Source organism: Phacochoerus africanus, chromosome 8 (assembly GCF_016906955.1).
Source record: "Phacochoerus africanus isolate WHEZ1 chromosome 8, ROS_Pafr_v1, whole genome shotgun sequence".
Lineage (NCBI taxonomy): Eukaryota > Metazoa > Chordata > Mammalia > Artiodactyla > Suidae > Phacochoerus > Phacochoerus africanus.
This window is the reverse complement of record NC_062551.1, coordinates 47,649,914-47,674,573: the sequence shown is the minus strand read 5'-3', so window position 1 is coordinate 47,674,573 and position 24,660 is coordinate 47,649,914. Positions and strand designations below refer to the sequence as shown.

Below are 24,660 nucleotides of genomic sequence, written 5' to 3'. Positions count from 1 at the left end.
TGGCTCAGTGGTTATCGAATATGACTAGGAACCATGAGGTTGCAGGTTCAATCCCTGGCCTTGCTCAGTGGGTTAAGGGTCCGGCGTCGCCTTGAGCTCTGGTATAGGTCTCAGATGTGGCTTGGATCCCGCGTTGCTGTGGCTGTGGTGTAGGCCAGTGGCTACAGCTCTGATTAGGCCCCTAGCCTGGGAACCTCTACATGCTGCGGGAGTGGCCCTCAAAAGGCAAAAAGAAAAAAAAAAGTGGCTTGGATCCAGCATTGCTGTGGCTGTAGTGCAGGCCAGCAGCTGTAGCTCCAATTCAACTCCTAGCCTGGGAACCTCCATATGCTGCAGATGTGGCCCTAAAAAGCAGTACCCCCCCCCAAAAAAAACCCCTTATATTTATTAAGAACACGTACTTAATGGACTTCCCATGTGGCTTGCAGGATAACTACTTGGTGTTGCTTCTACAGTGGCTGTGGCTCGACCCCTGGCTCAGGAACTTACATTAAAAAAAAAAAAAAAAAAAGAACATGTACTTAGGAGCCACATAAATACCCTCTTCAGCCCTCTTGAATCCCAGAGACCTTAATCTAGTGACGTCTCCCCATCCCGGTTTCCGCTGTGTACAAGGTAAAACCCCTACCCACCCCACCCCCGCCCCCGGCCCGCCCAGTGGTGTGGGAATTCGGATTATATAGTCAGCACTTAATGTTGGTCTATATTTTTACTGGATAACCTCAGTAGGAAATTTTTCTTTTTAGTTAATATGGTACAAGTGCATGGTTACAAACTGGCAGGGCTCCGATTATTCTGCCATTACGGACTTGGACACTCAGCTCTCTCCAATTCGTTCACCATTACGAAACAGCTGTGGTGGCCCCCTGCACAGAATGTTCGAGGACAGTGAATCACCGCCTCAGGCCAGGTTCCTATTGTGCCAAAGGTTCCCAGGGAGAGCCAAAGGCCGGCGAATTTAGAAGGCGATTTCCGGTTGCCCTTAGTAAAGATGGCGGGAATAGGGGTGTCACCGCTGTTTGGATGAGGCTTCGATGCCCTCGCTCAACATGGCGGCCCTTGTGCCCGCCCCCTTAACTTCCTCTCGTCGGGCTATTCCGGCATTTCAGTCGCAATGACGGCAGCGGCAATGGCGTCTTTTCACAGAGTGCGCAGCTTGCTGACTCGGCGTGAGTCATCTCTTGACTTCTGGGGGTCTACTGAGCTGTCGTCCTGTCATGGCGACTGTAGAACGGAGAGGCCTGTCTGGGGTCAAGCAAGGTCCTCACGCCTTATTAAACTCAGGGGTCCATGTGCTCCTATGCAAAGGGCCCGTGTCCTACCGTGGGGTAGCTGTCAGCTCAGTGTCTCTAATCTAGGGTCAGTACCACCTTCGCGGGTTTGAAGTGGCCCTCAGACCGAGGCCACTGGTGAGTGCACCCTAATCTTAAAAGCCTGTGTCTTCCTGAACCAAGGCCTCTTAACAGGCCTGTGTTCCCCAATCTAATGTCACTGAGATGGATGTGTGCCCTCTGCTTTTGAAGGTGCTCTTCTCCCAATTTGGGGTCATAAAATGCTCTTCCTGGGAGTTCCCGTCCTGGCTCAGTGGTTAACAAATCCGACTAGGAACCATGAGGTTGCAGGTTCGATCCCTGGCCTTGCTCAGCGGGTTAAGGATCCGGCGTTGCCGTGAGCTGTGGTGTAGGTTGCAGACACGGCTCGGATCCTGCCACGTTGCTGTGGTTCTGGTGTAGGCCGGTGGCTACCGCTTTGATTCCACCCCTAGCCTAGGAACCTCCATATGCCGCGGGAGCCGCCCTAGAAATGGCAAAAAGACAAAAAAAAAAAATGCTCTCCCTTTGTCTCTCCAGGATTGACAGCCCCCACCAACCTCAGCCTTAGTCTTCACCCCATGAGCTCCTTTACACAAGAGGAGGCTTCCAAAGCTGCTCCCAGTGAAGCTCCAGGTCACAACTATGAGTCCCTTCAGGTGACAGCTGTCCAGAAACATGTGCTTCATGTGCAGCTAAACCGGCCAGAGAAGAGAAATGCCATGAACAGAGCCTTCTGGAGGTCTGGTCTGCAGGTCCTGAGAGGCCTGTCTGCAGGAGGAGGCAGGGGCTAAGGGACTGGGCAGGGGAGGACCTGAAAGCAGGGAACTCCCCCCGCCCCCCCCAGACAGCCCTTGCCTCCTTCCCTTTCCACAGAGAGATGGTGGTGTGCTTCAACAAGATCGCACAGGACCCTGACTGTCGTGCGGTGGTGATCTCTGGTGCAGGAAAAATGTTCACTTCAGGTACCACGTGCTCTCCATACCCACCCCTGCCACCCTCCCCTGCTCCTGGGGAGAGATCAAGGCTTCTTAATTAGAGTTTCAAGCAGCTTCTAACTTCAACTTTCAACATTTTCAAATACAGAAATTGACAGGTTCATGGGCTCTTAAGTCTGGGTTTTCATTCTTGAATCTCTGGCCTTAACCATTCAGTCTGTTTTTTTGTGTCAGTAAAGTGTCTTATAATAATAACATGCTTTTGGAGTTTCCGCTGTGGAGCGGCGGGATTAGTGGCATTTCTGGAGTGCTGGGACACAGGTTTGATCTCTGGCTGCCACAGTGGCTAAGGATTCAGCATTGCTGCAGCTTTGGTGTAGGTCGCAACTGCAGCTTGGATCTGATCTCTGGCCGGGAAACTCCATATGCCACAGGGCAGCCAAAAAAGAAAATAAATAAATAACAGGCTTTCATGCAGTTATTCCACCCGCATGAACTGATTTCCGGTTACGTGTCTATTAGGTTTTTTGATTGTCCCATAGTTCTGTTCTTTGGGTTGGGTACTTTCCTTAGACCATATGCACCAACTCCTTTTCATCTGTACTCTGCCCATCCAGTGACTAAGCCCATCCAGTGATTTTGAAATTTTCAGATACAGACATACCTCAGAGATACTGTGGGTTCAGTTGCAGACCACCGCAATAAAACAAAGATAGCAATAAAGTAATGACATTAATTTTTTGGTTCTCCAGTGCGTAGAAAAGTTATGGTTATATTCTCTAGTAGTCTGATAAGTATGCAATAGCATTATGTCTTAAAAAAAGGAGTTCCCATGGTGGCTCAGTGGTAAAGAACCCAACTAGTATCTGTGAGGATGGGGGTTCAATCCCTGGCCTTGCTCAGTGGGTTAAAGATCTGGCATTGCCATGAGCTGTGGTGTAGGTCACAGGTGCAGCTTGGATCCCAAGTGGCTGTGGCTAACAGCTATAGCTCTGATTTGACCCCTAGCCTGGGAACTTCCACAGGCCACGGGTGTGGCCCTAAAAAGCAAAAAAATAAAATAATAGAAATTTTAAAAAGGACTTTGCTTTTTTTTACCTTAATTTAAAAATACTTTATTACGAGTTCCCATCATGGCGCAGCGGAAATGAATCCGACTAGAAACCATGAGATTGTAGGTTCGATCCCTGACCTTGCTCAGTGGATTAAGGATCTGGCGTTGCCATGAGCTGTAGTGCAGGTCACAGACGTGGCTCAGATCTGGCGTTGCTGTGGCTCTGGCACCGGCTGACAGCTGTAGCTCTGACTCGCCCCCCTAGCCTGGGAACCTCCATATACCATGGGTGCGGCCCTAAAAAGACAAAAAAAAAAAAAAAGACAAATAAATAAATAAAAATACTTTATTACTAGAAAAAAAACTCCAGCCATTTAACAACACAGGATTGTCACAAACCTTCAATTTTTTAAAAAAACACAGTATCTGTGAAGCACAGTGAAATGAGGTATGCCTGTATTATAGTTTTCAATTCTCAAATTTCCTTTTTTTTTAACTTGTCTTCCATTTCTTTTTATTTGTCATGAGCGTATGTTTCTTTGTGTCATTGAGGGTAGTTATAATGGCTTTAAAATCCTTGTCTCCTAATTCCAGCACCTGGGTCACCTTGGGGTCTGACTCTATTTATCTCAGTCTCATGTTCTTGTTTCTTTGTTTTGGGAGTAAGGTTGGATTGTATCCTGGATATTGGGATATGGGAAGAAAATGATGTGGAAACTCTGGATCCCGCTGTGTAATTCCAGAGTATTAAGCGACTTAGTTGAAGTCAATTATTTTGGGATTTGGGGTTTTTTTGGGGGGGGCAGGCCCACAGCATATGGACGTGCATATGGACGTTCTCTGGCCAGGAACTGAACCTGTGCCATAGCAGCAACCCAAGCTGCTGCACTGACAACACCAGATCCTTAACCTCCTGCATTGCAAGGGAACTCCTGAAGTTTGTTTTTAAACCTTTTGCTGAGCTTCATGTCTCTTTCACCAGTCAGCAAGAGACCTGGGCAAAGGTTTTACACGGAATCTGAGGCTCCCTTCTCTGGCTTTCTGTTTTCTGGAATTTTGCCCCCTAATTTGCCAGCAGCTAAGGTCACCCTGGACTCTGTCCTCCAGTTCTTGAAGCACAACTTCAGCCTGCTACAACGCAGACTCAAGGCTTTCCTTCCTTCTTTTTTTTTGCTATTTCTTGGGCCGCTCCCGCGGCATATGGAGGTTCCCAGGCTAGGGGTCTAATCAGAGCTGTAGCCACCAGCCTACGCCAGAGCCACGGCAACTCGGGATCCGAGCTGCATCTGCAACCTACACCACAGCTCACGGCAACGCCGGATCGTTAACCCACTGAACAAGCGTAGGGACCGAACCCGCAACCTCACGGTTCCTAGTCGGATTCGTTAACCACTGCGCCATGACGGGAACTCCTTTCCTTCTTTTTTTAGCCACCGCATGCCATATGGAGTTTCCGGACCAGGGATCAGATCTGAGCTGTAGTTTCAACCTAAGCTGCAGCTGGATCCTTAATCCACTGTGCCAGGCTGGGGATGGAAGCTGCATCCCTGTGCTCCCAAGACGCCGCCAAGCCCGTTGCGCCATAGCAGGAACTCCAGGCTAAAGGCTTTAAAAACAGAGAGCTCACTTGGGCCGTCCTTTCTTCCAGAATATGCCAGGTACTATCAGGTAACTGGATCTTGTCCAACCACAGTACATAGTTTTCATCTGTGGGAGGGTCCGTACCAGAGGTGAAAGGTCACGTACATTGATTTGTGCGTGGGCCCCAGGCCATTGCTGGGGACCCAGTGGTAACTGAGACAGCCCAGGGCCCTGTCCTCATGGAGTTCCCAACTCAACAGGGGAAGACAAACAGTAAACAATATATTTTTCTGGGAGTTCCCATCGTGGCGCAGTGGTTAATGAATCTGACCAGGAACCATGAGGTTGCGGCTTCGATCCCTGGCCTTGCTCAGTGGGTTAAGGATCCTGTGTTGCCGTGAGCTGTGGTGTAGGTTGCAGACGTGGCTCAGATCCCGTGTAGCTGTGGCTATGGCTGTGGTGTAGGCTGGTGGCTACACCTCCGATTAGACCCCTAGCCTGGGAACCTCCATATTGCTGCAGGTAGCGGCCCTAGAAAAGGCAAAAAGAAAAAAAACAACATATTTCCACGTTTACCATCTTTGCATGTCCTTTGTTTTCTTTCTACAACCCTCCCTGGTCTCCGAGGTTCCCTGGGTCGACCTTAGGTGAGGTCCCTCCAGTGCCAGCCCCCTTCCAGGTCCGAGAGCTCAAGCAAGGGGGCAGCCCCTGTTTCTGACCCCTTGCCCTGGGGCAGTGCAGGATGAGGTTCCTCTGTTGCTGCGCCAGGCCTGGGGCCCTCATCTTTCAGCTTCCAGCTGATCAGGACTGTCTTGTCCCCTTTTCGACCTGAAGGCCAGGAAGAAGAAACTCACCTTAATTAGGAGTTTGAGTGAGAGAATGCAACTATTAATTAAAAAAAAAACAACTTCCCCACACTTATGTACATCTACGGAGTGTCTGAGGCACTTTACACGTATGAATTCTCACGACAGCCCGATGTGAAAAGTTGAGTCATCATCCCCATTTGATAGGTGAGGAAACTGAGACCCAGAGAAGGGAAGAAACTTGCCCAATTCTCACTGCTGGCTTTTTTTTTTTCTTTTTCCTCACAGCCAGCGTGCTGGCCTGCGCCACAGCCACGGCAACGCAGGATCTGAGCCACATCTGCAGCCTATACCATGGCTCATGGCAGTGGGGATCCTTAATCCAGTGAGCGAGGCCAGGAATCAAACCCATGTCCTCCTGGATACTACTTGGGTTCGTAACGCTGAGCCACAATGGGAACTCTCACTGCTGGGATTTTGGAACGAGGGCTGCATAGCTGTGGAGTACATGCTCTTGATCGCTAAGTGGCTATGGCCCCAGTGTCTGGCAGACTGGTTCAGAGTACGCCTGACCTAGAGTTCCCTGGTGGCACAGTGGGTTAAGGGCCTGGTCTTGTCACTGCTGTGGCTCAAGCTGCTGCAGTGCCTTCCATTTGATCTCTGGCCCCAGAACTTCCACGCCATGGGTGCGGCCAAAAAAAAACCATATACCTGGGAGTTCCCGTTGTGGCGTAGTGGTTAATTAATCCGACTAAGAACCATGAGGTTGCGGCTTCGATCCCTGCCCTTGCTCAATGGGTTAATGATTCGGTGTTGCCGTGAGCTATGGTGTAGGTCACAGACACTGCTCGGATCCCGCGTTGCTGTGGCTCTGGCGTAGGCTGGCAGCTACAGCTCCAATTAGACCCCTAGCCTGGGAACCTCCATATGCCGTGGGAGCGGCCCAAGAAATGGGAAAAAGACACACACACACAAAAAAAGTATACCTTCCCCAAGTAGCCAGCTACCTTCCACCTCTGCCACCTGTGCACACCTTTGCCTCTCTGGGCTCCTCATCTGAAATAAACGGAGATGCTCTTAGCGCCCCCCTTGTCAGGCTGCCATGAGGATTAAATGAGTTAATAGGCACAAAAGGTTAATTTACGGGAAACTTCTTGTTGTCTCTGTCATTATTGATGACTCTGAAGACCTTAATTGTGACGATGAATGAGATCAGAAACATTTAGAGGTTCACAGGGAACAAGACAGGGGCCCTCTCTGGCATGAGTTGTGACCCTGGAAGGGTTTGCCTTGTACCATGGTCTGGGGCTTTTTATTGCAAGGGGTTGCAGGAGTTCCCGCTGTGGCACAACAGGATGGGCAGCATCTTGGGAGCTCTGGGATGCAGGTTCGATCCCCGGCCCAGCACAGTGGGTTAAGGGTCCGGCATTGGATCTGATCCCTGGGCCCGGGAACGCCATATGCCACAGTTGACTGAAAAAGAAAAAACCAAAAAACCCAAGAGATTGCAGACACCCACGTCTGTCGATCCAGGTAGGGCAGATAGACCAGCCGAGCCAGTGGGAGGAGGTGCCTCAAGATGCCAAACTGGGCGCGTTCTGGGATTCAGCGTGGTTCCCACAGAGTCATACAAGCTTCCCAGACCTGGTATGGAAGCCAGCAGATGCCTGTAGGCTGCTGGAGGCTGTTCTGGCCGCCACTGAGGTGGCGTGCATGATACAATAATAGTAACCATTGTGATGCCGTCACATGCCAGGTGCTGCTCAAAGGGCCCCCAGGACCTGTCTCCTCAAAACCTTGTAGCCCCATCAGCTCTGTGAAACCTTTAGCTTCATTTCCCAGAGCAGAAACTCAAGTCCCAGAGGATGGAGTGGCCCGGCCAGGGTCACAGAGGTGTTCCATCTTACTCATATTTAACTCACACAAATTCAGCTCTACCCTGAGTCAACACTCCCCAGGTCTTGTTCATTTGCACAAGCCGTGGAGGCAACAAAGCTGCAGAGTCCCGGGTGTGGCTGAATGTGGGAATGATTTTTCAGGTGTGTCAGATATCATTGTTCAGACGACAAGCAAAAGGATGAGAATGATTAACCTCAGAAGGTAGAAATTCTCAGAGTTCTCTTCGTGGCTCAGTGGTTAACGAATCCGACTAGGAACCATGAGGTAACCTCAGAAGGTAGAAATTCTGCTCTGAACTGTCACGTTGCTCCATCTCAGTCAGAGTCAAAGCCAAAGTCCTCCTCTTGCCCCACAGGCCGAACAGAGTCTGCCTCTGCCACCTCTCTGACCTTGACTCCGCCTCTCCCCCTTGCTCACTCCACACCGGCTACATGGGCCCCCTCGTCGGTCCTCACACAGACCAGGTACATTCCTACCACAGGGCCTTTGCACTGGCTGTTCCTGACATTTAGAGTTCTTATCCCAGCTCTCCCTACAGCCCCCTCCCTCTCATCCTCCAGATCTCCACGCAGATGTCACTTTTTCAGCGAGCGAGTCCCTGACCACCCCAGTGAATACCGCAGCAGCCCTCACTGCGTGCACACTCCCTTCCCCTTCCCTCCTTTCATTCTCTTTTCATACTTATCGACACCTGACAAAATGCATTTTCTTCTTCATTCGTCTCCTTCATAGAAGGGCAGCTTCGTGGGGGCAGGGATTGTTGTCTATATTGTTCACTTACGGAGCACCTACTGTGTGCACCGGGCCCTGTTGGGTACTGGGGATAGAGTAGTGGATGAAAAGGCCAAAACGCCTATGCTCATGGAACTCACATCCTAGAAAGGGAGTCAGGCACTGAACAAGATAAGTACACAACGATACAACAAGAGGGCAGTGTGGGAGATAAGGCAGAGAAAGGAGATGGAGGGTGACGGGCTGCTATTTAGCCAGGGTGGCCAGAGCGGGCCTCCCTGAGGCTTGAATAGCATGATGGAGTCAGTATGGAGACCGACCGTTGCTGCAGAAAGGCTGTTCTAGGCAGAGGGCGCAGTATAAGCACAAAGGCCCCGGGAAAGGAGTGGGTTGTGTTGGAACAGCTGTTGGAGGCCCACGTGCCCAGGAATAGGTTGGAAATGATGCTTTTGCAGGGCTGGTAAGGTTTTGGCAAAAGATTTCAATTAAAATTTTTTTTATTATAGTTGATTTACAAAGTTCTGTCCATTCCTGCTGTACCGCAAAGTGACTCAGTTATATATATATGTACACGTTCTTTTTCATGTATTATCTTCTGTCACGTTCTATCACAAGTGACTGGATATAGTTCCCTGTGCTGTACAGCAGGACCTCATTGCTTATCCATTCTAAATGTAATCCTTTGCATCTACCACCCCCAAACTCCAGTCCATCCCACTCCCCCCCATACCCCTGCCCCCTGGGCAACCACAAGTTTGTTCTCTGTGTCCCTGAGTCTGTTTCTGTTCTGTAGCTAGGTTCATTGGTGCCATATTTTAGATTCCACATATAAGTGATATCACAAAGTATTTGTCTTTCTCTTTCTTACTTCACTTAGTATGAGAATCTCTAGTTCCACCCATGTTGCTGCAAATGGCATTATTTTGTTCTTTTTTATGGCTGAGTGTTGAATTTTATTCTAAGTAAGAAGGGAGCAGGAGTTCCCATTGTGGCTTAGCAGTAACAAATCCATCTAGTATCCATGAGGATGCAGGTTCAATCCCTGGCCTCACGCAGTGGGTTAGGGATCCGACATTGCCACGAGCTGTGGTGTAGGTCACAGACGCAGCTGGGATCCCACGTTGCCCTGGCTGTGATGTAGGCCAGCAGCTGCAGCTCAGATTTGACCCCTCGTTGGGGAACTTCCATATGCCACATGTAGGGTGTAGTTTTTAGGGTGAAGCCCTGAAAAGACAAGAAAGAAAAAGAAGGGAATGGACTCTCACCTCACAGGGGTGAGAGTGAGGAGACCAGGAGAGATGATGGTAGCCAGAGGAGGGTCATGGAGAATGATTAGTAGAGGGACAGGCTTGGGATTGTCTTAAAGTTGGAGCCACAAAAATGGCTCCACTTCCGGTCTTCCCAGCTCAGGAGACATGACCATCTCTGATGCAATTGCCTGTGCCCAGAACCCTGACTTCTAGGCCATCTGGCATTATGGGAAGAAGCATGGCCCCTGGAGAAGCTGCCTGGTTCTGAGTTTGAAATCTCAGTTCCACTGCTCACAAGCCAGAGTGACCTTGGGCAAGTGACTTAAGCTCCCTGTGCCTCAGTTTCTCCCCCGGTAAGATGGGGATAGTAATAGAGCCTACCTCAGGGTCCTTGTGAGGCTTGAGTGAGTGAAGACTCGATACACATTAGCTTGTATTGATGTCACACCCCACATGCGATCTTCCAGAAATCCTGTGCGAGTTGCTTTCTCCACTGTGGTGGTTTACCTGGGCTCTACCCTCTGGCTGGCGCAACGGATGGGGCCTGGGAGGCAAGCTGAGCACCCCCACGTCTCCCCACCAGGGATCGACCTTGTGGACATGGCTTCGGACATCTTTCAGCCCCAAGGAGAAGATGTGGCCCGCATCAGCTGGCACCTCCATAACCTCATCTCCAAATACCAGGAGACCTTCAGCGTCATCGAGAAGGTGACACTGGGAGGCTAGCAGGGCATCCCCCCTGGCCCACTGCTCCTGGACCAGCCTTGACCCCACCCCTCCTGTCCCCTCCCAGTGCCCTAAGCCGGTGATCGCTGCCATCCACGGGGGCTGCATTGGTGGAGGTGAGTCTGCAGCCACCCAGCACCCATTCAGCCAGTGGCCTCCAGCCTCAGATCTGTTGCTAGTTAGACTCTGACCCAAGATGCACCTGTTCCACCTGGGTGGGGGTGGGGGTTGGTCCTGTGGCTGTTTAGTGTCTCCATCCAGCCTCAACCTTCCAGGAGTGGATCTCATCACTGCCTGTGACATCCGGTACTGTGCCCAGGATGCCTTCTTCCAGGTGAAGGTGAGCCATCCTCCTGAGCTTCTGCTTCCTCGAGTCCCTCCCAGAGCTGGGAAATGAGTGGCAGAGCTGGGTCAGGGGAGGGCTAGGTCAAGGACAGAGCAAACTTAAGGGGGTGGGAGTGAGCCTGGAGGGCCTCATGGAAGAGTTGGAATTGAAATTTACAAAGTCACACTTGGGGGGTTCCCTTTGTGGCTCAGTGGTTAACAAATCTGACTAGGAACCATGAGGTTGCGGGTCCCTTGTCTCACTCAGTGAGTTAAGGATCCGGCATTGCCGTGAGCTGTGGTGTAGGTCACAGACTTGGCTCAGATCCCACATTGCTGTGGCTGTGGCATAGGCTGGCAGCTACAGCTCCAATTCAACCCCTAGCCTGGGAACCTCCATATGCCGCCGATAAGGCCCTAAAAAGTTAAAAAAAAAAAAAAAAAGTCACACTTGGCCGTGGAGGAAGTCAGGGGTCAGTCATGCATGCATGACTGTGAGGTCAGGAGCCGCTAAAGGTGTGGGGGCGGGGAGGCTGGGGCTGCTGCTGCTGCTGCTGCTGCTGCGGTAGGGTCAGTGCTGGAGGAGGTGGGAGGCAGGATGGAGCTCACGAGAGGAAGGGGTCGGGGCTGGGATAAGCAAGGCTGGAGAGAAACGTGACTGACTTCAAAGAACTGGGAGGGCAGAGGAAGTAGAAGATGGATTCTATTCTAGACTGAAGGAACCTACATGGGTAAAAGTATGCGGGTGGGAATGAAACAGGGTATTTGGGGGGGGGGTCCTTTGAGTTGGGGATGGAGTGGGACCTCTGCAGTAGATGAAGAATTTCCCCGGCATTGAGGTTGCAGAGGGGGCAACATTGGGCCAAAACCAAGCACTGACACGATTGCTCCCCTCAGGAGGTGGACATAGGTTTGGCAGCGGATGTGGGAACCCTGCAGCGACTGCCCAAAATCATTGGAAACCAGAGGTAGGTGAGGGGAGCCTGGGAAAGGGGAACACACAGCATCTCCTGGACCTGGATGACTGCTGTCCCTTGACACACCCTGCCCTCTTGCAGCCTGGTTAACGAGTTGGCCTTCACCGCCCGCAAGATGATGGCTGACGAGGCCCTGAACAGTGGACTGGTCAGGTAGGGGCCGAGGCCCGGGGTGGAGAAGGTCTGGGTGGGGCTCTGGATCCTTCTGTACCTCCCCACTCGGATTCCAAGCAGCTTCCTCTCTCTGCGTGGTCTGGAGGCGACTGTCTCCCTCTGATGTGATTGGTCCATTTCACTGGAGTGTCTTCTGCTTTCTACTGTGATTGGCACGTTTCCATCCATGGGAGGGAGAGGAGAGCCCTTTGCAGACCTCCTGATTCCCAGTTCCTTTCCTCCTCAGCCGAATCTTCCCAGACCAGGAGGTCCTGCTTGAGGCGGCCCTCGCCCTGGCGGCCGAGATTTCCAGCAAGAGCCCGGTGGCGGTGCAGGGCACCAAAATCAACCTGCTCTACTCCCGCGACCATTCCGTGGCAGAGGGCCTCAACTACATGGTGAGGTTCTCCTTTCGGACCCATCATAGCCCCTCCGTGCTCCCAGACCGGCCAATCAGGACACAGCTGCCTTCTGCAGGCCTTGCCTTCTGATTGGTGCCTGCTAGCTGCCTTTTTATTGGTCCAACTAAAATCTGCCTGCGTCTTCTCCTTTCCCCGCTGCGGGTTTTATCCAGAAATCCTGGAACATGAGCATGCTGCAAACCAAGGACGTCATTAAGTCTGTCCAGGCCGCCATGGAGAAGAAGGAACTGAAGACCATCACCTTCTCCAAGCTCTGAGAGGCCCCTCGGCCCAGGTCGTGGTCCTGGACCTGGCATTGACCCGCCTCGTGCCTCAACCAGAGAGGGAGGACTGGTGAAGATGGTCACCTCGCTGTCTTCTCAGCCTCCCAGTTTATAACTTTATGACACTGATTTCCTCATGTCTTATCTTCACCCCGCGAACAATAAAGCAGTGTAAAGAACCCCGTGTTCTTATTGGAGAGAGAGGAGAGGCAGAAAGGGGGGTAACCTGGTGCACCCAGGGGCTCCAAGGACCATACTTGTGCTGAAGGTTGGAAATAGAGATTTGACCAGTGGAAATGGGAGCCATGCAGGTGGTGACCCTTTGGAGTGGCGGCACGCCGTGCAGGCCAGGGCCCCTAGAAAGTCGAGACTCCCTCTGGGCTGAATGGCTGCAGAGGATCTGCCTGTTCCAGGCCTGGGGGTGGTGTTCACCCTGCCACGCCCTCAGTGCACGGCTGTGGGGGATCTGGTCTGAAGTCTGGCTAGGCTTTCACTGCTTACCCGGTCTTGGGCCAACTGCCTCATTTCTTTAAGCTTCAAGTTTTTGTTTGGTTTTTTGGTTGTTTTTTGTTGTTGTTTGGGGGGAGGGGGTTGGCCGAGCCCATGGCATGCAGAAGTTCCCAGGTCAAGAACTGAACCCATGCCACGGCAAACTCAATCCGTAGCAGTGACAATACCAGATCCTTAACCCACCGAGCCACCAGGAAACACCTAGATTTATGTTTGAAATGAGGGCAAGAGACCAAGCATTAATTTATTTAATGCTGCACCCATGGCCTATGGAAGAACCCAGGCCAGTGACTGAATCCAAGCCACAGCTGCAACCTGCATCCCTATGTGGTAGCTTCAGCACCCCAAATCCATTAATGCACTGTGTTGGGCCGGGGATGGAACCCTCACCTCTGCAGCAACCGGAGCCACTGCAGCCAGCTTCTTAACCCACTGCACCAGAGTGGGAACTCCACCAAGCATTACTTTAGTGTCTTCTATATGCCAAGTCCCGTTCTGAATATTTATGGGAAAATGGGCAAATTGAAGTTAAGGCACGGCCCAAGAACAAAAGCCAAGGAGTGGATTTACTCGCGAATCAGCAGTTTAAGGATCTAGCATTGTCACTGCTGTGGCATGGGTTTAATCCCTGACTCTTCCATATGCCATGGGTGCGGCCAAAAAAAAAAAAAAACTGGCGGAGGAAGAATTTTAACCCAGAACCTCTAGCTCCAGAAGTCAGTGATCTAAGCCACTCTACACAAAATACGGTGCGCACAGCAGAGGCGTGTGATGGGCATACAGTCCATTAAGTCATTTCACAGTTCCTGGGAGCATCAAGAGCACCCAGTTGCTTCTGCTTTCACTTTTTTCCCACTGCCCATCTGTCCTGGGCCACTCCTAGCCTTGTCCTGCCCAGCCCTTCTGGCTGTACCCTCCCTCTGCTAACAAAGGTTCAGGCACACTTTTATGGGCTCTGATAAGGCCCTGGTAGGACCAAAGTTCACCAGCATTTCTTTTTTGCAAAAAAGCCTAGAGGAGGGGGCCCTGAGCTGAGTCCCCCAGGCCTGGCCCAGATGATCTGGGTTCTGGCTGGTCACCAGTGAGACTGGTAGGAGGAAATTGGCAGTGCCCTAGAAGATCTAAGCCTGGGATGACCAAAAGAAAGACCTTGTGGACTCAGCCCTGCCAGCCACGCCCTTATCCTCAGATATAAGAGCCACTTGCAACCTGCCATCTGCCACCATTCTCCAGTCCTGTGGCTCTTCTCACGGGAGAAGGCACCAGCCCAGCCTCTCAAGATGGCCTTCGTCCCTGCACCAGGCTACCAGCCCACCTACAATCCCGTGAGTTACCCCAGCCCCTGGCTTAGCTCTCCCCTGCCCGCCATGCACCAATTGACCCTCACCCCTGAGCCTCAGAGGCGCCCACTGAACACTGGGTCTGATTTACCCCATCCTGACCCTGGGGCTTGGCTTATTGCCCCCCCCCCCACTCTCAGGCTATTTACATCCATATGTAACCCTCCCCCCCAGCTCTCCTCATCTTCATGCGATTCCTCACCGCTTGCTTAAGGGAGTGGGGGTGGAGGGCAATGAGGGGGAAGGGCTGCAATAGGCAGATGCAGATGGCCTTCGAGGCCCCTCACCTGGCCGCTTCTGCAGACGCTGCCCTACTACAAGCCCATCCCAGGCGGTCTCCGGGTCGGAATGTCCGTTTACATCCAAGGAGTGGCCAATGAGCACATGAAGAGGTGAGACCATTCCCCACGCTGGGCTAGGCTGGGAGGGAGCCACACATGGGGCAGAGGGGCTTCCAACCCAGGTACAGGAGGCCTACTTCCTTTCCTTCATTGCACCTGATGGCTAAAGACCAGCCCTGGTGTGGGGAGTCCAGGTCTTGGTGATCAGAACAGAAGAGGGGCCCTGGGAGGTGTCAGGGAGACTCACCATGACAGGTGGCCCCAGAGCAGGGACACTGGATTGGAACTGATGGGTGGGATAGAAAGAATTATGATCACAGGCTCAGAGCCGGGCCACCTGAGTTCACATCCCAGCTGTGTCACTCACCAACTGTGTGACTAGAAAAGCTCTCTGTGTGACTGGAAAAGCTCTCTGCACTTTAGTTTCTCATCTGTAAAATGGGGTTGTTTGAAGGAGTCAATGTGTAAAACACACAGAACGGTAAAGTAAGTGCTGTAATAACTCGTAGTTTTATGGTCTTAAAATGGTGATGAGAATTGAACTGACCTCATAGGACTGCTGTTTTCTGTTCATTGTCTCTTTGCACACTGAGTGCCCACTCTGTGCCTAGACACTGGGGACAGAGCCACCGAGAGGACAAAGATCTCTGCCCTCATGGAACTGACATCTGAGTAGAGGAAATGGATAAAAAAATAAGTCAGATGGTGATAAATGCTGGAGACAAACAAGGAGGGAAGGGAGATGGGGCGTCGTGTGGGGGAGGGGCGTGTGGCCTTGTCCCTTTAAATTAGGCAGCCAGGGAAAGGTTCCCGAGAAGGGAATTTTTCAGCAAAGACTTGAAGGAGGTGAGAGAGGGAACTTGGGAATGTCCTGAGGGAAGAGCATTCCAGGCTGAAACAACAGCCAGTGCAAAGGCCCTGAGGCAGGCGTGGGCCTGTCCCCTCAGGATAATGTGAAGACTGCAGGTGTGGAGCGGGGTGTGGTGGAGAGGGCTCTGATTGCGTCTTCACAGGGCCCCGCGGGCTGCACGTGGGGAACGGCCTTTGGGAGCCAGGGAGGGGGCAGCTAGACCTGGGGCTGGAGTCAAGTCCCAGGAGCCTCCCTTGGAAGCTGGGTGGGGGTTGGGATCTAAAAAGGAAAAGGAAGGAGCCAAGCGGAGGCGGTGAGCATCTGCCGCCAGGAGTGCGGGGCCCCATCTGCCCCTCCACTCTTGGGTCGGCAGTGCCCAAGGCGCCACCCCGCCACACCTGGCCCCGCCGTTTACCCGCACTCTTGTCAGGTAGGACAGAGAGAGTGGGAACAGGAGGCGCCAAAGGAACAGCCCTTTCCTGTCCGGCCAGGTTCTTCGTGAACTTCGTGGTGGGGCAGGGCCCGGGGGCGGATGTCGCCTTCCACTTCAATCCTCGCTTCGATGGCTGGGACAAGGTGGTCTTCAACTCGCAGCAGGACGGCAAGTGGGGCAACGAGGAGAAGAAGAGGAGCATGCCCTTCCGCAAGGGCGCCGCCTTCGAGCTGGTCATCATGGTTCTGCCCGAGCACTACAAGGTCAGGTCGTCAGGTCGGCGCCAGCGCCGCAGGGGCGGGGCCTCGCCCGCCTCTCCCCCCCTCCCCCCTTCTTCCTCCCCCGCCCTCCCCTCCTTCTCCCTCCCCTCCCCCTCCTCCCAGAGGCTCCTCCCTTCCTCCCTCCCCTTCCCTCTTTCCTTTCTTTTTTTCCTCTCCCGTTTCCCCTCCCTACCTCTTTTTCTTTTCTTTTCCTCCTTTCCTGTCGATTAAATAATTCTCTCATCTCTCTTTTTTTTTTTTGTCTTTTTGCTATTTCTTGGGCCGCTCCCGCGGCATATGGAGGTTCCCAGGCCAGGGGTCGAATCGGAGCTGTAGCCACCGGCCTACACCAGAGCCACTGAGCAAGGGCAGGGACGGAACCCGCAACCTCATGGTTCCTAGTCGGATTCGTTAACCACTGCGCCACGACGGGAACTCCTCATCTCTTTTTTTAATTAAACATTTTTTTTAAATTTTTCTTTTTTTCAATAAAAATTCTTGCGTTCCCTGGTGGCTCAGCGGGTTAAGGATCCTGCATCATCACTGCTGTGGCCCAGGTCACTGCTGTGTCGCTGCTTCCAACTCTGGCCCTGGAACTTCTGCATGCCCAGGGCATGGCCAAAAAAAAAAATCTCTCATCTCTTTTTCTCATTCCAATTCCTCCGCCGCGGAAAGCCTTCTAATATATTCCCTATATATCATCTTGCTCCTCTGTGTTCTTGAGAAATGCGTATCTTGGCACTCTCTTATCCCCAACTCTATTTTTTTATTTTTATTTTTTGGTCTTTTCGTCTTTTCTAGGGCCACTCCCGAGGCACATGGAGCTTCCCAGGCTAGGGGTCTAATAGAGCTGTAGCTGCCCGCCTACACCAGAGCCACAGCAACATGGGATCCGAGCCGGGTCTGCGACCTACACCACAGCTCCTGGCAACGCCGGATCTAAGGATTAAGACCCACTGAGCAAGGCCAGGGATCGAACCCACAACCTCATGGTTCCTAGTCGGATTCGTTAACTACTGTGCCATGACGGGAACTCCTCTTAATCCCCAAGTCTAAATGCACACGAAAGGAGGGTTCCTTCATGCCTGGGAGGCCCTCTTCTCCTTGCCGCCCCCATGGCTCTCAGCTCCGGGCTCCTCTGCTCCCTTCTCTACCTCTCACTTTCCCTCCTGGATTATTTAAAAGCAAATCCCGGGAGTTCCCCTCATGGTGCAGTGGTTAACGAATCCGACTAGGAACCATGAGGTTGCGGGTTCGGTCCCTGCCCTTGCTCGGTGGGTTAAGGATCCGGCGTTGCCGTGAGCTGTGGTGTAGGTTGCAGACGCGGCTCGGATCCTGTGTTGCTGTGGCTCTGGCGTAGGCCGGTGGCTACAGCTCTGATTTGACCCTTAGCCTGGGAACCTCCATATGCCGCGGGTGCGGCCCAAAGAAATAGCAAAAAGACCAAAAAATAAATAAATAAAAATAAAAATAAAAGCAAATCCCAAATAGTTTATAATCTCATTAAAAACAGTCACATGCCACTCTCAGACCTGAAAAATGGATAGTTCTTCCTTAGTCCCCACACGCCCAGTCTCGATCCGGTCATTTCATGATGCCTGCTGTTTCCTAGTTTGTTTGCTCAAATCAGGGTCCAAATAAGGCCCGCATGTTGTGACTGACAAGCAGTAAGGGAGTATTTTTTTCTTTTTTAGGGCCGCACCCACAGTATATAGAGGTTCCCAGGCTAGGGGTTGAATCAGAGCTGCAGCTGCCGGCCTACATCACAGCCACAGCAATGCCAAATTCAAGCTGTATCTGCAACCGACACCACAGCTTAGGGCAACGCCAGATCCATAACCCCCTGATTGAGGCCAGGGATCAAATCCACGTCCCCATGGATACTAGTCAGATTCCTAACTTGCTGAGCCACCCCAGGAACTCCCGTGCCTTTGTTAGATTAATGATGTATGTGCTCCTGCTGGCTGCGCAGGACCCCGTGGGTCTGCTGAGTGCTTTCCATCCCCTGCCTCCACTCGCCATAAGTGACACGCGGGGGACACCCTGTGCCCTCTGTTCCCCACTTGATCCACGCGAGGAGTGTCCTGGGGGCGATTTCAGGGTTGGAGAAAAATACCTGGACATTATCTGTCCTCATGTGGGCACCGGCTTTCTAACCTCATCACCGGAGGTTAGCATCATGGCTTGAGGTTGGACAGGCACGGGTTCAAGTTTGTTCCCAGAGTGACCCTGAGCGGGTCTTTCTACCTCTGCTCTCTTGAACAACCGGGACCATGCCTCGTCCTGCCCCACAGAGCTGATGGGTCTGTTACCAGGTTGAGTCAAGTGTGTAGTACGCGGGAGGCTCTGGATCCTGGGGAGCTGGCTCTCAGCCCTGGGCTCCCTGCTTAGTGCTAAAAGTAGAACCGTGATGGCTTAACCTGGGCTGAGATGTGATATCAGGCCAAGGCTCTACCCAGGATTTCTCCAACGCCTTCAACTTACCTCCCCAGCGATCCCAGAGTGAGCCCTCGTTTTACAGATGTGCAAAGGCTCAGAGAAATGAATGACTTACCTGAGGTTTCACAGCCAAGACATGTCAGAGCTAGACCTCACACCCAACTCGCTTGAGGCCAGAACAAAGACTCCTACTCAATTCCCTCCCAAGCTCCATCCCCAGGCTAAAGTACCTATTCTCTCTTAGCCACCGATCCGGGGAGCTGACTTTTGATCCCAGCCTGACCCTTGACCCGTGAATTCAAGATTCCTGACTCTGAAGTTACCCCAGCTTCCCCGCAAGCCTTCTGACCCCAAGTTAACAAGATCCCTGTTTCCTGCTTCCTGTCTCTACCTTCCCAAGGTCACAGGTGCTGACCATGACCTTACCCCTGCCTTCCAGGTGGTGGTAAACGGTGATCCCTTCTATGAGTTTGGGCACCGGATCCCAGTCCAGTTGGTCACCCACCTGCAAGTGGATGGGGACCTGACGCTGCAATCAATCAACTTCATCGGAGGCCAGCCCGCCCCCAGCCCGGTGCGTGGTTATTTATTTATCTGATTTGCTTGTTTTCTTCCGTAATTCATCCCCCCCACCCATTGATTTCCTGAGCCCCTGCTCTGTGTCAGCCCCTTTGCCCGGTAATGGCACGGACCCAGTGGCAACCAAGACAGTCTCCTGGGAGGACAGACATGTCACCAGATGGCAGTTGGCTACAGGTGGTCAGGGCCGGGTTGGGGTCTTACAGGAGGTTTGGAGAGTCTTAAGGAAGGGCTGGCTCTCTCAGTGTATAAGCTGAGTCAGAAAGAGAACATACGGAAGCATGAAAACCACCGCGTAGAAGCGTGTTCCTGGAAAGTGGCCTGATGTGGTCAGTCAGCTGGGAAACTCCCCGACAATCACAAGGAGCTGCCACTGCACAGGCACCAGAAGGGCTGTGCTGAGAAGGGCACCAAACAACAGGGTGGCTGTGGCCTGGCCGGCGCGTCCGCACCTTGGAAGATGGCTGAGCAGCCTCTGTGCAGGCTGAACAGATAGGCGCTCAATGACCATGAAACCCCGCTCCCGGGGCCACAGAGAATGACGAGCCACCAAAACACACACTAGAACATCGACCGCAGCTCTGCTTGGAGAAGCTGGAGTCCAAACCCCTCCCCAGGTCCTTCAGCTGAGGGCGCCTTCCCAACCTGCAAGCCCCCAGCCCCTCCCAGGGGAAGCACTCTGATGACCATCAGCCCCATTTTACAGATGTGGCAACTGAGGCACGGAGAGCTTAAATAACTTGCCCAGGGTCACGGAGCTCATGAGTGGCAGAGGCCCGGATGAAACCCCACCTCGGCCTCCCGAATGAGGCAGTGCTGGGAACACCTTCATCCATGAGACGGCCTCGGGCCTGTGGGTGTTCATCTGACTCTCATGCTTCATCAGGGCTCTGTGGCGTTTTTTTTTGTTTTGTTTTGTTTTTTAACAGCCGCACTTGCGGCATGTGGAGGTTCCCAGGCTAGGGGTCGAATTGGAGCTACAGCTGTCGGCCTACACCATAGCCACAGCCACAGCGATGCAGGATCTGAGCTGCATCTGCAAACTACACCACAGCTCACGGCAACACCAGATCCTTAACCCACTGAGTGAGGACCCTCACAGATCCTAGCTGGGTTTGTTAACCGCTGAGCCACAATGGGAACTCCTCATAAAGCTATTTTTAGAGAGCCTTCAGAATAGCTGGCTTACAGTGGAAGTCAAGGCAAAAAGGACTTCATTAGAAAGAGGGGGAAACAAAAAGAGTGAATAAAAGTGGTCTAGGACCTCCCGCTGTGTTACAGGGGGTTAAGGATCTGGCATTGCTGCAGCTGTGGCGTAGGTTGCAGCTGAGGTTTGGTTTCAATACTTGGCTGGGAAGCTCCATATGCTGGGGGTGCTGCCAAAAAAAAAAAGAAAAAGAAAAAAAACAGGGCATTCCCATCATGGCTCAGTGGAAACAAATCTGACTAGTAACCATGAGGACACAGGTTCGATCCCTGGCCTCACTCAGTGGGTTAAGGATCTGGAGTTGCTGTGAGCTGTGGTGGTGTAGGTTGCAGATTCAACTTGGATCTGGCATTGCTGTGGCAGTGGTGCAGGCCGGCAGCTACAGCTCTGATTGGACCCCTGGCCTGGGGACCTCCATATGCCACAAGTGCGGCCCTAAAAGAAAGAAAACAAAAATGTTGTCTAGGGAGGGAAGGTGTTTGGGCAGAAGGAACCACCTATGAGAAGGTAAGGACGAGGGAGAGGACCAGAGACAGAGACAAGGAGAGACAGAGGCTCAGCGACAGAGACACACACTCACCGAGAGAGCCTGAGACAGACAAGGGAGAGGCAGGAACTTGGCTGGTTCCCAGAAGCCCTCCTTGCCCCAGGGGTGGGCACGGAGTGTGAGGGGCAGGGGCGAGTGGTGGTGGGAGACAGGGGAGCAGCAGGGTCCTGGCTGGGGCTGGGGGGGTGGCCTGAGGGTGCACACATTGTTGTGCAGCTCCCGGGTGGAGGCGGGAGACGAGGGCTGGATGAGGGTCCTGGGGGGGCAGGAGCCAGGACAGGGGAGGGAACCGGAAGAGCGTGACCAGCTCCTCCTCAAGGGGTGGGGTGAGCGTCACTGTGCACAGGAGACCCCCAATCACGACAAGTTCTCCATGAGTGGCCCATCTGGGTTGACCCCAGGGATCCCTTGGGTGGTGCTGGTGGGCTGGCCTGGGACAGGCATCCTCATCATGCTCCAGGCCCTAGTTTGGGGTCCCCCTCTTTGCCCCCTTCTCCTTCTCTGCCCACAGGGACCCATGCCTAATCCGGGGTACCCAGTAAGTACATGGACTTCCCCTGGATGTGGGGGTTCAGTGGCTGAGAAGGTCTTGGGGCTGCCAAGGGACCCCCCAGCCTCCCTCACCATCCATGCCTTCCATCCATCCATACAGGGTCCTGGAAAGCACAACCAACAGCCGTGTAACCTGCCAGTAAGTGGGAGGGTTGTGTGGCCAGTTGGTGGGGGGCGGTGACAAGAATCAGAGGGTGTGGGAGAGGCTGCGCCCCAGTTGTGCTAATGCAGCCCCTAGAGATACGCCTGCCTGTAGGAGGTGTGCTCTGATCCTTGTTAAATATTATAGAGTAATAGCTCTTCTTCCTTGCTTTACAGTGCATGGAGGGAGCCCCAACCTTCAACCCGGTAAAGTGTCCTGCGGGTGTTTAGGGCTCTGAGGTGGGCAGTTGGCGGGGAAGCGGGAGCTGAAGGTTGGCAGGGGGTCCTGAACCGCGGGGAGCCCTGGGAAGGTAGGAAGTAGAGCGGGCAGAGGCAGAGAGTGTGTGGGGCAGGAGGTGGGTGGGTGGGGTGAGGGTGGAGTGGGGTTCAGGGTGGGGAGGGGTCGGGGGTTTGAGACGTTTCCTCTCTGAAAATTTGTCCCTGCACCTGGCTTCTGGGGACCTGAGAGATGCTGGGACACCACGTTCTCTTCCCACAGCCTGTGCCATATAAGGCGAGACTGCAAGGGGGCCTTGTGGCCCGAAGAACCATCGTGATCAAGGGCTATGTGCCCCCCTCGGGCAAGAGGTACGGGATGGAGACTGGGCGTGACTCCTCACTCCTCTCGCCCCTCAGACCTAAGAGTTAGCGCCCTCAGCCCCCTCCTCCAATGGAGACCCAAGAGTCCAGAATTTGGGGCCCACCACACCCCCTTTTTTTAGGGCCACACCTGTGGCATACGGAAGTTCCCAGGCTAGGGGTCGAATCGGAGCTGCAGCTGCCTGCCTCACCACAGCCACAGCCACACAGGGATCTGAGTTGCGTCTGAGACACACACCGCAGCTTGTGGCAACGCCAGACCCTCAACCCACAGAGCAAGGCCAGGGATCAAACCCACATCTTAAGGGATACTGGTTGGTTCTTAACCCGCTGAGCCACCACGGGACCTCCAGCCCCCTCCTTCCTTGGAGAGCAAGGCGCTGGCCCCTGATCCCTGCCCCGTCTTACTCCCTCCTCCCCCTCTGCCCCCAGCCTTGTCATCAACTTCAAGGTGGGCTCCTCAGGGGACGTGGCTCTGCACATCAACCCCCGCCTGACCGAGGGCATCGTGGTTCGGAACAGCTATCTGAATGGCAAGTGGGGAGCCGAGGAGAGGAAGAGCTCCTTCAACCCGTTTGCTCCTGGACAGTTCTTCGATGTGAGTCTGGGGTCTCTCTTTCCCCGCTTCCCTCCAAAGCCTCTGTCCCGGGCCTGAGCTCACGGCCGCCCCTCTCCCTGCAGCTGTCCATTCGCTGTGGCTTGGATCGCTTCAAGGTTTACGCCAATGGCCAGCACCTCTTCGACTTCTCCCATCGCCTCTCGAACTTCCAAGGGGTGGACACGCTGGAGATCCAGGGCGATGTCACCTTGTCCTACGTCCAGATCTGATCTATTCCTGGGGCCATAACCCTTGGGAGCACAGAGGAAGAGCCTGTTGGACTCCCTTCTAAGCCTCTAATAAAATTAATAAACTGCCTGATGGTGCCTCGTGAGTGCGCGTGACCCCACTTGCCCCCTTCCGTCCTGGTTCAGTTGTGCCTTGTCCATTCAGCCCCCCATCAGCTGTCATAAGAAGTCATAATAACTCTAGGGCTTGAACATGTATCAACTCATTCACTCCTCACAATGCCAGAAGGTAGGAACTATTACATTCCTTTTTTTTTTTTTTTGGCTTTTTAGGGCCACACCTGCAGCATATGGAGGTCACCCCACCCCTTGAGGAGCTGGTCACGCTCTTCCGGTTCCCTCCCCTGTCCTGGCTCCTGCCCCCCCAGGACCCTCATCCAGCCCTCGTCTCCCGCCTCCACCCGGGAGCTGCACAACAATGTGTGCACCCTCAGGCCACCCCCCCAGCCCCAGCCAGGACCCTGCTGCTCCCCTGTCTCCCACCACCACTCGCCCCTGCCCCTCACACTCCGTGCCCACCCCTGGGGCAAGGAGGGCTTCTGGGAACCAGCCAAGTTCCTGCCTCTCCCTTGTCTGTCTCAGGCTCTCTCGGTGAGTGTGTGTCTCTGTCGCTGAGCCTCTGTCTCTCCTTGTCTCTGTCTCTGGTCCTCTCCCTCGTCCTTACCTTCTCATAGGTGGTTCCTTCTGCCCAAACACCTTCCCTCCCTAGACAACATTTTTGTTTTCTTTCTTTTAGGGCCGCACTTGTGGCATATGGAGGTCCCCAGGCCAGGGGTCCAATCAGAGCTGTAGCTGCCGGCCTGCACCACTGCCACAGCAATGCCAGATCCAAGTTGCATCTGCAACCTACACCACCACAGCTCACAGCAACTCCAGATCCTTAACCCACTGAGTGAGGCCAGGGAGGGAACCCACATCTTCACGGATACTAGTCAGATTAGTTTCTGCTGAGCTGCAACGGGAATTCCTATCTATATTTATAAGTCCTAAACAGGCAAAGAAAAATAATATGAAAACAATGAGCCCTGGGGGACCAGGGGAATTAAGATTTTCTGGAGTCTTCCACTCGGAGAGGGGGCCCTTGGTTCCACTGCCCACCCAGAGATAAACTCTGAAGCCGGGCATGGCCTCGGGGGCCTTAAGCCTAAGGGTCTCAAGGGGCAGAAAAATGAGTCTGAAAACCTCAAGCCCTGCCTGGAGCAGGGCGTGGTTTTCCCACCACCCAAGCTCTTTCAGGTTTAGTTGGGAACCAGCCCCAGCTTGCAGTGCCTTCACTCTTAAAATGCAATTTCTGCAGCAGCCAAGTTTCTGGCTGCAAACTTTGACCCTGACCCGGATCCAGGAGGGAAGTACATCCTGCCATGGGCACTGTTCCCAACTTTCTGAGACCGGCCTGAACGTGTCCACGGCGGTGAGAACCACAGCCACTGTGAGCAACCGGCTGAGGGCCTGGGGCTGGGGTGCTTCTGTGGTCCTGGCTCCCCTCCACCCATCGATATTCAAGGGAAACCCACCTCCTGAGCTAGAAAATCCCCACCTGACAGTCGGAGATGACTGGGCGTCTCTAAGTACCACGCTCC

The 24,660-nt window shown here is 53.3% G+C and overlaps 2 protein-coding genes across 6 annotated transcripts; both read left to right on the top strand.

Annotated features, from left to right (window-relative positions):
• Positions 1–1,075: 1,075 nt before the first annotated feature.
• Positions 1,076–12,614, top strand: ECH1 (enoyl-CoA hydratase 1). 4 transcript variants are annotated; one of them, XM_047791854.1, is made up of 10 exons: positions 1,076–1,169; positions 1,851–2,052; positions 2,187–2,275; positions 10,154–10,278; positions 10,364–10,412; positions 10,572–10,636; positions 11,518–11,588; positions 11,679–11,750; positions 11,998–12,148; positions 12,325–12,614. In XM_047791854.1, the coding sequence occupies exons 1-10, from the start codon at positions 1,115–1,117 to the stop codon at positions 12,427–12,429; spliced, it is 984 nt and encodes a 327-aa protein (XP_047647810.1). In that variant the 5' UTR covers positions 1,076–1,114; the 3' UTR covers positions 12,430–12,614. The 4 variants fall into 4 exon arrangements, with proteins under 4 accessions (XP_047647810.1, XP_047647808.1, XP_047647809.1 ...); XM_047791852.1 differs by having other exon boundaries at positions 10,545–10,636; XM_047791853.1 differs by lacking the exon at positions 1,076–1,169 and adding an exon at positions 1,180–1,260 and having other exon boundaries at positions 10,545–10,636.
• A 1,324-nt stretch (positions 12,615–13,938) lies between these two features.
• Positions 13,939–23,150, top strand: LGALS4 (galectin 4). Of its 2 annotated transcripts, XM_047792683.1 has the most exons (10): positions 13,939–14,270; positions 14,589–14,677; positions 15,968–16,172; positions 19,048–19,182; positions 21,453–21,479; positions 21,594–21,632; positions 21,812–21,841; positions 22,134–22,222; positions 22,667–22,832; positions 22,916–23,150. In XM_047792683.1, exons 1-10 carry the CDS (start codon positions 14,226–14,228, stop codon positions 23,060–23,062), a joined length of 972 nt encoding a protein of 323 aa, XP_047648639.1. In that variant the 5' UTR covers positions 13,939–14,225; the 3' UTR covers positions 23,063–23,150. The 2 variants fall into 2 exon arrangements, with proteins under 2 accessions (XP_047648639.1, XP_047648641.1); XM_047792685.1 differs by lacking the exon at positions 21,453–21,479 and having other exon boundaries at positions 14,146–14,270.
• Positions 23,151–24,660: the final 1,510 nt, after the last annotated feature.

Coding starts and splice junctions, on each gene's coding strand:
- ECH1 (XM_047791852.1), top strand. CDS start 1,115: ATGACGGCAGCGGCAATGGCGTCTTTTCACAGAGTGCGCAGCTTGCTG. Junction 2,053..2,186: donor ATGAACAGAGCCTTCTGGAG/GTCTGGTCTGCA, acceptor CCCTTTCCACAG/AGAGATGGTGGTGTGCTTCA. Junction 10,279..10,363: donor CCTTCAGCGTCATCGAGAAG/GTGACACTGGGA, acceptor GTCCCCTCCCAG/TGCCCTAAGCCGGTGATCGC.
- LGALS4 (XM_047792683.1), top strand. CDS start 14,226: ATGGCCTTCGTCCCTGCACCAGGCTACCAGCCCACCTACAATCCC. Junction 21,633..21,811: donor AACAGCCGTGTAACCTGCCA/GTAAGTGGGAGG, acceptor CTTGCTTTACAG/TGCATGGAGGGAGCCCCAAC. Junction 22,223..22,666: donor GTGCCCCCCTCGGGCAAGAG/GTACGGGATGGA, acceptor CTCTGCCCCCAG/CCTTGTCATCAACTTCAAGG.